This window comes from Cloeon dipterum, chromosome 4 (assembly GCF_949628265.1).
Source record: "Cloeon dipterum chromosome 4, ieCloDipt1.1, whole genome shotgun sequence".
NCBI classification, from domain to species: Eukaryota; Metazoa; Arthropoda; class Insecta; order Ephemeroptera; family Baetidae; genus Cloeon; species Cloeon dipterum.
The window spans coordinates 728,189-740,341 of NC_088789.1; the positions used below are offsets into that span (position 1 = coordinate 728,189).

A 12,153-nucleotide genomic window follows, 5' to 3' on the forward strand; every position below is an offset into this window, starting at 1 on the left:
GCACTTAAAATTTTTTTCAATTTTCCATAATTTTTTCGAGTAATTGAAACACATTTTTAACAGTAAAGAAAGTTAAACATCCATTTGAATCAAAAGATCACAAAAACCTCTAAGTATTGCAAGCAAAACTCTTCTCCCTTGCCAAACCCCTGTGTGCATCTGGGGGCTGGCTGCTGGCTCGATCATGTGTTTTTGTTCGATTGATCGCCGCGACGTCCGCCTCCCTTGCCTCGTTTTCGAAACGTATACATTATTTGACGGAATAATGTTGACTTAATTTGATTATAAGCGTCAAGTACGTTCGCTCAAGCGCCACACTTCGCAGGATTTAATCCTCACGTTAACACGCTCGCTGCTCGCACGTCGAAAATAAAACACAGCAGTCGTGTGCGCTGGTGTTTGGCAAAGGTCTTATCATTTTTTCTTCCTTGCAGCGGGCAGGCGTTCGAGGTGGCTGGCTGAAAACAACAAACTTCCAAGGAGCAACGACAACTCCGGCGCGTTCTGTATGTTGGCTCGGTTATGTCTTCGACTGTCGACGACGCTCCGGATCATGCTGACACTGCTGAAAAGGAGAAACGTGGCACAGACACCTACGCGACATACGCTAACATGTTTTTCTACGTGAGAGAAGTCTGCTTCTTCCTGACCATCGCCGTCACGTCGTATGCCGCCATCCACAATGCGTGAGTAATTAAGTTAATCGAATGGAATATTTAATTATGTAATTGCGTCTGCAGGCCGCCGCTGGTGTCCCACACGAACGCGGCAGTGCCGTTTTTCAAGCAGAACGCGCACATCGTCGACTTCTACACCGGCGACCTGAGCCCGGCGTTCGAGAAGATCTCCGAGTCGGACCTGACGTTTGTCATGTACTACGCGCCCTGGGACGCGGAGAGCCAGGTCGTTCGGGCCGAGTTCGAACTGCTGGCCGCTTACTACAGCCACGAGGTAGAATTTCCGGCAGGAAAAATATAAATTAGGGTCTGATTTAACCTGAAACAGGTGCACTTTGTGGCCGTCAACTGCTGGCACCCTTCAGGCGAGTGCAGACGCCACTTCAACAAGGTGCATCACTTTCCGGTGCTGATCGCGTATCCGTCGCTGCGCAGCAAGGGCATCCAGTATCGCGGCGTCAAGAAGGCCTACCACATGGCCAGGTTCCTCAAAGTCGTCCTCAGGCCGCTCATCAGGGTTCACAATCAGCAGGATGTGCTCGCGTTGATTACCAAACACGACGTGAGCGATTATTTGGATTTGTAAACTTTTCCAACCTGATAAATTAACTAAAACTCTGGATATCGGATTGTTTAGATTGCCCAGAACGTTTAATTTAAAAACACACAAATAAGATTCTTTCAAGTAATTCAAAAAATACTGGGTAGTTTTTAGTTCATTTTATTTTTTAATTTTTCAAAGCTTGTCAATATTTTTTTTTTAATTTTGAACGGTTTCTGAGATTTTGTGGCTTGCTGGATGCGGAAAATTCCCTTCCAATGAGTTTTAAAAGCCTAATTTTTAAGGCTAAATCAAACAAAAACTACTATTAATTTGTAACATTTTGAATTTATCAATGGCAGATTTTTATATTTTCGCTGTGGTAATTTTAACAGGCGGTGATGGTGAGCTGCGTGGACATATCAAGCAGCAAGTCTGGCTACCTGGCGGCATACACGTCGGCCCTGAGAGCCCTGGAGAGGGACCCTCTGCAGGAGGTGAGCTTCGCGGTGGCCACCAGCCGAAAAACTTGCTTGACGCTGGGCTTTGACGAGGACGTAGCCCTGCCGAGTGCCAAATTGCATCTTTGGAACGAAACAATCGTAAGGACTTGCTACTTTTGTTGTAGTTATTTGTTAAAATTTGCGTCAGGACTACGAAGGCGACTGGCAGAGTGACAGGCTGGTCAAGTGGGTCTTCAGCAACATCCACCAGGTGGCCGTGTGGGTGACCCTGCCGGGCAGCAAGTCCATGTCGCTGGCGCCGTACGTCGAGGAGGGACCCGCCCTCGTCATGTTCACCCCGAGAAACCCCTTTTTCGCCACTTCCCCCTACTTTGACCTGGTAGGTCTCTTTTTGCCAGTTCCTCGGGAAGAAAGTCACAGTTTCGATAGGATTTTATTTATTTTTTTGCTCTGCAGTTGCGCGAGATCGGACTGGAGTACTACAATTGCAACAACAACAGTCTGGTCTCCTCTCTGGCGCAACACTTGGCCACTCGACGAGCAAGTAGGCTTTCTTTTCCTCTTGAGACCAAGTGTCGAATGCTCCTAATGGTCTCACGTGTGATGTTTTGCAGCGAGCAAGACGGAGCATCGAAACGAAGAGAAGCTGTGCTTCACGCCAATCGCCAAGGGCGACAACTACTGCCCGCGCACCACCAGCGCGCCCACTTGCGCCACCGTCACCCTGCCGGCGGCCATCAACTTCACCATTAGCACCAGGCTGCTCAGGGAGAAGGCTGAAAAGCTCAAGTGGGACACCAGTTGCGAGGTAATCATTTATTTTTTTGTAGATCAACTCGTGTGCTTTTGTTTGACTCCAAATGAGACGCGGATGGCTACAGCTATTTTGATTTAATTAACAATTTCATTTCCGAAAAACCAGCTAGATCGCCTCAAATATAATAACAAAAATCTTACAAATCAGCTTTAAAACTTGAACTTATTTGTTTTCGCTATGTAAGGTTGACATGGATACAAATAAAGACATTTCTGACCAGGATGCACAGCAGAGACTGCGAAGCGAGCTTTGGAAGGCAGAGAACTGCCTGGTGCCTCTGGCAGAGGAGCGGCTGGTCGTTCCAAACGTGAACAGCACGTCCATCACGATCGACCCAAAGGTGCTGGCTCTGCGCAGCACGCACAAGCAGCTTGAGTGCAAGCGGCTGCTGCTCGGCAGACGACTCCACGTGCCCGTCTTTCCTAAGAAGGCTTCCCCCAACGTTAGCAATTTCAAATTAATTTAAGAATTGAAGGAAATTTATGATTTTTTTGTGGTTAGGAGGGATTCGATTTCGGGCAGCTGCGAGGGCTGTCTTGCAGCAACAACAGGTCGCTGTCACTCCTCGCAGTGGATTCGCTCGAGTTTGAAGCGTTCGCTAAATACCTCGGCGTCGACACCTCTCGCACGCCTGATCGAACAGCCGTCGTCATTTTCAACGCAGCCGTGAGTCCAATTTTCCATAAATTTGATACAGAGAATTGAATTTTATTTATTTAAAGGCCGAGACAATCAACGTGTTGAGCGGCCCGATTTTGAAAGCGACGCTGTCCTCCTTCCTGGTCAACCACACGTCGAACACCCTGCCCAGGTCCATTCGAACCTTCCACAGGGAAGAGTACCAGCGTGCCTGTCCTTCAGGCTCGTTCTGCGTGCGCGAACTCAATTCCAGCAACTTCTTGCCGACAGTTTTGAACGACTCCGAGGTCAGCAAATTCAATTTTGCTTTCTTAAATAAATTTAACGAGTTTGTTTAGGACGTGGTTGTGTTGTTCCACTCGCCGTTGTGCGGCATGTGCGGCAGCGCCAGCCTCACCTTCCTCACGATCGCCAGGTTGTTCAGGAAGACGTGCAACCTGCGCTTTGTGCGCGTCGACGGCGAGAACAACGACCTGCCGTGGCACTACACTATGGAATCCTACCCTGCCATCCTCTTCTTCCCAGCCCAGAGGTACAGAAAATCACCCTAGAAATTTATTTTTTACCGAATTGGTCATTTTCAGGAAATCTGAGAGCCGCATTTTTCCAAAAACAAAGGTGGTCAGCGTGCAGACCCTGACGCACTTTGTGCTGGCCAACCTGCGGCCTGAGTCGCGCCTCCAATCGCTGCTCAGTCTGCACGGCAATAAGAGGCAGGCCAGGCTCCACACCCTCACCGCCCTCCACGGCCTCAACTCGCAATACAGACTTTCAAAGTTGAACAGTAAGGAATCATCTGACTATTTCACCAAACATTTTAATAAGAAATAGTAGCAATTAATTAGGTCTAGCAAATTTTAACTATTTCTTGCGAAATAATTGACAAATTAAATTCAACTCCCAAAATAAGGCGAAAGTTTGGATAAATTGTAGAATTCCTTGGGCCCTTCAGACCTCCAGACCGCAAATAAAACAGTCTGGGGCCTAATGTCAGGTCGCGCGACCCGAGGAAGGTCAGTTGAAGGCAAGGATGAAAAATCCTCGTCGATCCTAGCCAAGTGGGCTCGAAATTACTGAAAAAGCATTTAAAACTTGCCTTTGAGCGGAACTCTGGCCTGGGGTACCCTGAAAAAAGGCCGTAAGGGTAACGCAGGTCAAAGACCTGTCCAATGAGGGTTCATGGTGGACGATCAGACCAACGGCCGAATTTAAATAAAAATAAAACTTGTAAATTTGGATTTTTTTTTTAAATCTGAGAAAATTTTAAAGTGGTCCTATTATGGAAAACCGTACATTGTCGGACGCGCCCCACCAAGGGGCATCGAGTGGCACCCAGATCGGCGCCGTCCGGCCCAAAGGGCCCCACCTGGGCCCGAAAACATATAATTGAAATGTCACAAATCGACTTAAAAACTCATTACTTGGCTTGTATGGGTCTTAGATTAAAAAACCAAAAATACTCCCCGGCAAATTTTGCGTCTTTTAGACCCCATTGCCGCCTCCGCCCGCCCCCAAAATCAGCGCCATATTTTTTTAATATTTATTGTGATTTTTCGTCTTTTGAACAATCTCGATTTTACTTTTCAGGGTCTTCGATATTGTCGAGGCGGCGATTGAAGCAGCGGTCGCAGTACCTGCGGCTGCTGCACCTGGCGCTGAGTGACGCGCGGCTGGAGGCGGAGGCGACCGCCAGCCTGAACAGGTACTACCGCCTCTCGACCAATTTGCGGGCGTGAGACAGGACGAAGAAGACAAAAATACTCGTTGGACAATACTCTGGTCTCGGCCGCAGCGCAGCGCAGCGGGCGGCTTCGAAGGAAGAACTGCGGCACTGTGTACGCTTGCTATGGCACTCCTTGTGATATGTAAATATTTTTATTCTGCGCGCGGAGTAGTGCTAGGTACCTACATATTTTTGTAAACGCATTTCTCACGGCCACGAGCCTGATACATTTTTGTACGTTGTGCATTATTGTTCATTTTAATCGTTTTCAAATGTTTTAATAAAGTTGATGTTTCCTCACAATCAGTGCATTTAACGGGTTTTGTTTCATCAAAACAAAGTTTATTGTAAATGCATTTTTAATGTCAACAAACGAGGTAATTAAATTGCACTTGAGTTACGGCAAGGAGAAGGAGCTAGGCTCTTTGATGCACGTAATGTTGTTTATAGATTCTCAATTTAAGGAGATGGACAGCCAGCCAAGCAGCACGTCCGTCGCGTTGGGGTCCAAAGCGACGCAAATTTCGGTGATTTTGTATCTTCGTCCCCTTGCCGGCACCACATAATTCCTTTGAGTTTGATGAGAATAATTAGTTTGTATTTTTACTCTTGAGGTCCAAAATTAATTTTTCTGGCTCAAATGATTCGTCTCAAAGATGAAAATGACGAATTTTACTCTTTAAGGGATTACAAAATTTGGTTCTTTTTCCAATCTTAGCAGAAAAAAAATAACAATTTTTGACTTGCCTCAGTTTCCAGCCGGTTTTCTCATCCAACAACTCATTCATTCCTTTAGTTTCAGAGCCGAAATACTCGTCTCTGCAAATTTATATAAAAAAAAAATTGCCAAAGAACGACTCAAATTTAAATAAACATACCGATAACCTCCTCCGGCAGCATCGAGGAAGAGCAAGCCGAGAGCGAGATCCTTGGGCGCCTCTTTTCCCTCTTGACTACTTTTGATGGCGTAAGAAATGCTCAGCTCGTCCTGCTCACCCACGTGGAACGAGCAGAAGAACAACCTAGACACAGATTAATTCATTGCCATCGAAATTAGAATTAACATTACTTGTGGTAGATGCGTTGGCCGAAGACCTCGATGTTGGTCGGGCGCTGGAGGCGGAGACAGCCGCCGCCGTGGTAGGCGTCCTTGGGCCAGTGCTGCACGCAGCCGCTGAACTTGGTGGTCACCTTCTCCTTGCTCACGGCGTCGCCCTTCGGCAGTTGCGACGCGTCCTCCACGCAAATCGGCAAACACGGCTGCGGCATCTGCAGGCTCAGGTTGTGCCACGGCTGCTGGCTTTCCACCTCAAATTAAATCACAACTGAACCCGTTTATTCAATAACATTATTTTGAATTGCTACCTTTCCGCGTTTGTACTTTCTCTCGCCGTATCCCTGGCAGAAGGACGTGTCAAAGGGCAGGCCGGACGGTCCGTGGACGTGCAGCAGCGGCCACAGTTTGCGCCAGAAAGTGTATTCGAGCGGCGTGAAGTTCTCCAGCGCCCAGCACTCGTGCACCCAGCCCTGCGCGAATAAGGCCACTGACAGGCCCTGGGCTCTCGCCTTCTCAACCGCCTGTATTCGAATAACTAAATTTCAGTTGTGTCATTTTTAAATTAATTTTTTTAAATTAATAAAATATACTTGATCTTTGAGCGATCCAAAAAATGCTAAAAACTTTAGTAAATTAAATTTAGTGACTTTTATAAAGTCATAAAACGATTTTTATCAAATAAATTTATGACTAATATTTGTTGGCAAATTAAGCCAACATTCGTCGGTTTAAGAGAAAAATAACTGAAGAACTGATCCAAAAATTTATAATTACATTTCAATAATTGAATTTTCCCTTACGGCACTGGTGTTAAATCCGCCGCCGCCGTAGCAGTTGCGTCCGAAGACATCAACCCCGACGTAGACGTCGAGGGCCCTGACCTCGGCCTGCCGGACGCTCCTGGCCAGTCCGTCCTCCTTCCACACGTAGTTGAGGAAGATGCCGTCGCAGACGTCAAAGAACAGCCTTGCACACCGCCGGTTAAACTGTCAATTTCTTTAAGTTCTAAGTGCTCTGCTACTTGTTCTCGGCGTTGAGCTCGTTCTGCCACTTGAGGCCGCCGTCCCTGGTCACGCTGTCGTACCAGATCACCTGCGAGTGGCTGATCTCGCGGTGCATCGCCTCCGTCAGCTCCTGAAGCAGCTCTTTGAGCACGGCCACGTCTTTCGGCTCCACCGTGTTCTCCACGTTTATCAGCCAGCCGTCCATGCCGTAGTGCTTGCACATGCTCACCAGCTGGTTTACGAACTGCGACCGCCGCTCTTTCAAGCCGTGAAGCACCTCTTCCAACAGTTTCTTTCCAGAGTCCCACTCGGTTATCACCGTACCTGCAGACAAAAATAATCACCTTCTTATTTTAGATTTAAATTCATTGCCAAAAATCATTTTGATTTAAATTGATATTAAAGGACACATGGTACATTCAAGAACTAAAATTTGGGCGTATTTATCTGTAAGGGCTAACAATCAAAATGTCGTTGGAAATTTTTGAATTGGCCCCCACGTTAGCCATCAAGCGCTGGACAAAAAGATCAACTGAGCGGTGATGGCGTCATAGTGTAATATGGCCGCCCTCTTATTTTTGGCTTTAGACTCCTAACGCGGAAGCCGATTTCAAAAATTCCAGAATTTGAAGCTTCACAAAAACAAATAATATTTTTACAAATATCTGCTTCCTTTAAGAGCAATTAGTTCCATTATTTCCGATAAAAATATATGAAATTTTAATCAGTTTAAGGGCAAATATTTGTTTTTTGAGCCAAATCCAATAAAGAAAAAATACCTAGGATTAAGACACCGTGGAGGTGCGCCGCGTTGACCCAAACTGGAGGCGCAATCGTCACGAACTTGTGGCTGAAGTAGACAAAAATGTCCACGCCAGCCCAGTGGAAGAACCGGTAGTCAGCATGCTTATCACTTCCATACACAAACCTGTCAGGAAAATTTGTTTGTGAAATTCCTGGAGAGCTAAAAATATAAAATGCACAATCCTTGGATTTTTAAGAAATGATAATGAAAATTAAATCAATTTCTAATTCTGTAGTTTTTAGCGTTTTCAGCTTTCAGCACACCTGTCGTCGAGGTATCCGCCCTTCATGTCGTGGCAGACGAGCGTTCTGGGCACGGTGCGCCTGTCGAGCAGCTTGGTCGGCCGCCACTGCGTCTGGTGGCAGAGGTGCGACGTGCCGACGCTGCTGCACGCAGTCCTCGGCGACAGCGGCCGCAGCGGCCACGGCCGCTCGTCCGGCCGCCAATCGAGCACCTCCTGCACGCTCAGCAGGGGCACGCACTCGGTGCAGTCACCCTTGCACGGAGACTTGCACAGTTCCTCGTACATGTCCATCACTGTCCAGAAATCCTGCAGACGAGGGGAAAATTACATATCATACCTAAAATTGAAAGTGTTTTTACGAGAACGGCCAGGAAAAAACATTTATAATACATAATTATAGTTTAAAATCACACGAGCATAACCGTAAAAAGTGTGATTTACTCTTTTTAGTGACTATCCCGGGCAACCAGGAAAGAATCACGGAGTAGGAATGTGTGGAATAAAATAAAGTGTTATCATCATGATCAAAGTCGCAGATAATCGTCATGACGTACACAAGACAGAGTTGCGCCAATTCTGTACATACATATTTACAAATGGCAACGCAAGAAATTAAATTACCTTGATCTAATAGATAAAATTTCAGCTTGTTTTTGCCGTGGATTTCATGCTGTCCAGAGCTTTAGTATATAGAAGTTAGAATAATAAACAAAAATCAGGTGATGGCAGGATGGGACAAAATGTGGGCGGGGCTGAGTTCATATTGTTGCCACCTATCTATGTGAGAATATTTAATCAAAAACCAGATTTGATTGGCTAAATGATGTCAGTTTGATAAACGACCTAATTAAATTATAGTTTTTAATAAATATATTATTTAAATCATTTAATATGTACTACTGAACTATTCTCAAAGAATTTTCTTAAACTCTGCATGGTTGGTACGACTGGCTTTGTGGGTGTGCCTTTCCGAACGTGTTTTGGGAGTAAAATTAATTGTAGAATTTTTGTCTCATCTTCTCCTGTGTTTGTTCTTTGTGGCAATATTTTAGTCGTTTGCAGCGTTTTTCTTTGCGAAAAGAATGAACGAATGCTTTTGTCAGAGATCTCCCTTGAGTTTACTAGCTGCAGCGCAGACGCATGATAAATAAGCCGGTAAGGAAACTGAAAAAAATTCCTATCACAAATTTTTCAGAATCTTTGTGGTTTTCCTGCATCAGTCGGAAGTAAAAAATGATTTTGGTTGCAGAATTCTCTCGTCTAAAGCGTCACATCTGGAGAATGAGGACCAAGAACTTCGTGGTCTTCTTGGTCTGCATCATCTGCACCAGTGTTTATTTGTGTTTGTTCGGCAGTCAGCGGCCGACCATAGAGAATATCGTGTCCCAGACGCACAAGCAGCTGAACAACTTGAAATCTTTCAAAGTAACCTGGATTTTGGTTTTAAATTTTTTTACCAATGGCTTTGTTTTGCAGGAAAATTTAATCGATGGCGAGGAGAAGACGCTGGAGGTGGATCTCAAGTACTTGAACCTGATCGGCCTGAAAAGGCCTCCGCCTGTCAAGTACTACCCCGCAGATGCGTGGACAAACTCCAGCCTGCCCGTGATTGTCACAGCCGTAAAGAATCAAATTAACCTGATTTTTACGTAGGTTTATTGATTTTTGTTCAGGTGACGTATGACGAGGAGTTTAACGCGATTGGATTCGTGCGGAACGCCCAGCACTTTGCGCCAAACCACACCGTCATGGTGTACAATTTGGGGCTTGGACAGGCTGAGCTTGAAAATGTGTTTTTTGTTTTCATTGAAAGACTCTGTTCTTACAAATTGATTTTTTGCAGGTTTTGCGGCATTGTAACCATTCCCGGTGCGTGGTTGTCATGTTCGACTTGAGCCAGTTTCCCTCGCACGTTGATGACAACAAACTGCACGCCTACAGACCGCTTGTCATTGCGGATGCGGTCATCAGGTAGGACAATTCGAGTCTACCACGACGCAGAAATATTTTCGGCTTGGTGTCCATCGAGGAGGCGAAATGACCCAAAATACTCATAATATAACCAGTCAAATGCCGTCCTGAGCTGGATCTCAGGTAGCATGACCTTAAAAAGGTCGTTGACAGGAAGGTTAAAAAATCGTCACCGAGTGTGCTCAAAATTACTGAAAAGCATTAAAAACCTGCCTCTCAGGTCGCGGGGTACCCTGAAAAAGGTCGTTGTGGTACTTTAGATCAAAGCCCCGTCCGAGACCTGTCCAATGAGGGGTCATAGTTGACGATCAGACGAATGGCCAAATTTAAATAAAAATATAATCATTTTCGCCGGTGAAGCTGATAGAAAAATAATTTTAATTTTTCTATGGGCGCGAAAAATCTGAAAATCGGTTTCCAGCTCTGTGGAAGATCTGCGCGTGCGATGTAGTCGGTGGAAACCCGTTATGGGCCTCTGTACGGAAAAAAATCGAATATTCCATTTCCCATATGTAATCCTTATGGAAATTGAAAAAAATCACAATTTTTCAAAGGTAAAAATTAGGATTTTGATTGGATCTAGTTAATGATTCTAGTTAAATTTTACGTCGTCTAAACGTGTGGGGTGTCGAATTTTGTTCCCTAAATCGCGAGATAGGGCGACTGGAAGCCGGAAATTATTGTAAATCTGAAAATTTTGACTATTAAAAATTAAACTTTTACAGTGATTTTGATAAAATTTTCATAAGTCTTGCTCCATCTAATGCCTAGCTCAGGGTTCTTTCGAGGGGCCGTATTTGTTAATTTTTTATGGCTAAGATGACAAAAAAAACAGCCCATTAAAAATGCTATATCAATTTGTGCCTGGTTTTAGGGCCGGTGTGATTTTGTACATGGACAGCGACCAGCGTCTGACGAACGGTCGGCTGGAGGTGCTGCAGGCGGCGGCCGAGCGGGGCGGCGGCGTGGTGAGCTGGCCGACGCGCTACGCCGCCTCCACCCTGACGCACCCCAAGATGTTCGACTTCTTCCGCACGACGCCGGACAACTTCCTCTTCGTGCCGATGGTGCTCTCTTCGCGGCTGCTCGTTCAAAACACCAAGCTGGTGCAGGAAAAGCTGCTTCTGCCGTGGGTGCAGTGCGCGCTGACCGCCGAGTGCCTCGCCCCCGTCGGCTCCCAGTCCTCCGGCTGCAGGTGAACTCTCGTGACCTAATTTGTTATCAATTACCTAAATATATTTGCGTATTTAGATTCGACAAAAAGCCGCAGTACCGATACTCGGGCTGCCACCGGTACGACAATTCTGCGTTGAACCTGGCGCTGGCCCTGGCGTTCAACTTCGACGACTCCAAGTACCTGTTCCCTGGCAAGGAGTCGTTTTTCCGGCAGGCAAAGAGCGCTGAGGAGGGCAGCTCGGAGACGAGCGCCAACCTGACGGGGCTGGTGTCCAACCGAAACATCACTCCTCCAGACCAAAACTCATAGACTCACATTGGCAGCGTTCGTTTCTCCCACCCTATATCTATCTCTCTCTTGACGAAATGCGCTTGTTATTACGCGCGCGGTACTGATTTTGCCCCTGAATTTCATTTATTGTGATTCTGTTAAATATTGGAGAGTGCGGATAAGTGTTCACGTTCTGTTTTCCATTACTCTCGGAAGACGGACTTTGTGTGTGAATGAGTTGAGTGTGTTGATGAGCGTTTTCTGCAAATAAAAACGTGATTTATTTACAGTGAGAAATGTTTTTATTGGTATTTTTCGCTATATTTTGAATTTTAGACTGAAATTTTCGGTTTTCCTGTCGAACTAGTCATGGACCATTTGAAAGGTGTTGGGCAAATTAAATATTACTGGACGACAAAAATTATTTTATGGTTTTTTTTTAAAACTTGAGGATTAAAAAATATTTTTAAGAGCGTAAAAACTGAAAGACCTATAATGATCAAATTTTCGTAACTTCCAATCGATTCCAGAGGGTCGAAATAGGTGGGGTAAATAGTTTTTCCGGCCGTAAAATTGTTTGTGACGTGCGAGCAGAGGCGCAAAGCAAAACTCACGTTGCTTTGGCGCGTTTTTGTCGCTACTGCGCATGACGTCACAGCTGCCAATGCCATGCTTCGTGCGTTTCAGCTGGGAGGGGGTGACGCTTGCGCATTAGCGACCAAAAGCGTGCCAACGCAACGTGCGCTTAACTTTACGCATCTGCT

At 45.8% G+C, this 12,153-nt stretch overlaps 3 protein-coding genes across 3 annotated transcripts; 2 read left to right on the forward strand and 1 right to left on the reverse strand.

Annotated features, from left to right (window-relative positions):
• Positions 1–154: 154 nt before the first annotated feature.
• LOC135943039 (thioredoxin domain-containing protein 11) lies at positions 155–5,172 on the forward strand. The gene is made up of 14 exons (XM_065489428.1): positions 155–295; positions 435–686; positions 741–951; positions 1,006–1,239; positions 1,614–1,820; positions 1,870–2,061; positions 2,139–2,226; positions 2,297–2,490; positions 2,720–2,941; positions 3,001–3,165; positions 3,222–3,425; positions 3,477–3,670; positions 3,723–3,922; positions 4,726–5,172. The coding sequence occupies exons 2-14, from the start codon at positions 523–525 to the stop codon at positions 4,872–4,874; spliced, it is 2,424 nt and encodes an 807-aa protein (XP_065345500.1). The 5' UTR covers positions 155–295; positions 435–522; the 3' UTR covers positions 4,875–5,172.
• A 9-nt stretch (positions 5,173–5,181) lies between these two features.
• On the reverse strand, positions 5,182–8,714 carry ENGase (Endo-beta-N-acetylglucosaminidase). The gene is made up of 10 exons (XM_065489430.1): positions 8,593–8,714; positions 7,991–8,277; positions 7,702–7,850; positions 6,940–7,246; positions 6,719–6,884; positions 6,227–6,439; positions 5,931–6,169; positions 5,740–5,883; positions 5,609–5,680; positions 5,182–5,430 (listed from the first exon to the last, which is right to left on the reverse strand). The coding sequence occupies exons 2-10, from the start codon at positions 8,260–8,262 to the stop codon at positions 5,316–5,318; spliced, it is 1,677 nt and encodes a 558-aa protein (XP_065345502.1). The 5' UTR covers positions 8,263–8,277; positions 8,593–8,714; the 3' UTR covers positions 5,182–5,315.
• A 219-nt stretch (positions 8,715–8,933) lies between these two features.
• On the forward strand, positions 8,934–11,686 carry LOC135943045 (uncharacterized). Its single transcript, XM_065489434.1, has 7 exons — positions 8,934–9,126; positions 9,221–9,396; positions 9,448–9,591; positions 9,645–9,761; positions 9,815–9,942; positions 10,817–11,137; positions 11,194–11,686. Exons 2-7 carry the CDS (start codon positions 9,253–9,255, stop codon positions 11,426–11,428), a joined length of 1,089 nt encoding a protein of 362 aa, XP_065345506.1. The 5' UTR covers positions 8,934–9,126; positions 9,221–9,252; the 3' UTR covers positions 11,429–11,686.
• Positions 11,687–12,153: the final 467 nt, after the last annotated feature.

Excerpts from the sequence above, each read along its gene's own strand:
- LOC135943039 (XM_065489428.1), top strand. The coding sequence starts at position 523 with ATGTCTTCGACTGTCGACGACGCTCCGGATCATGCTGACACTGCTGAA. Across the intron at positions 687-740 it reads TATGCCGCCATCCACAATGC|GCCGCCGCTGGTGTCCCACA; the intron begins GTGAGTAATTAA and ends TTGCGTCTGCAG. Across the intron at positions 3,426-3,476 it reads CAGTTTTGAACGACTCCGAG|GACGTGGTTGTGTTGTTCCA; the intron begins GTCAGCAAATTC and ends GAGTTTGTTTAG.
- ENGase (XM_065489430.1), bottom strand. The coding sequence starts at position 8,262 with ATGGACATGTACGAGGAACTGTGCAAGTCTCCGTGCAAGGGTGACTGC. Across the intron at positions 5,681-5,739 it reads GCTGCCGGAGGAGGTTATCG|AGACGAGTATTTCGGCTCTG; the intron begins GTATGTTTATTT and ends ATAAATTTGCAG. Across the intron at positions 5,431-5,608 it reads AAAACCGGCTGGAAACTGAG|GAATTATGTGGTGCCGGCAA; the intron begins GCAAGTCAAAAA and ends TCAAACTCAAAG.
- LOC135943045 (XM_065489434.1), top strand. The coding sequence starts at position 9,253 with ATGAGGACCAAGAACTTCGTGGTCTTCTTGGTCTGCATCATCTGCACC. Across the intron at positions 9,397-9,447 it reads ACAACTTGAAATCTTTCAAA|GAAAATTTAATCGATGGCGA; the intron begins GTAACCTGGATT and ends TTTGTTTTGCAG. Across the intron at positions 11,138-11,193 it reads TCCCAGTCCTCCGGCTGCAG|ATTCGACAAAAAGCCGCAGT; the intron begins GTGAACTCTCGT and ends TTGCGTATTTAG.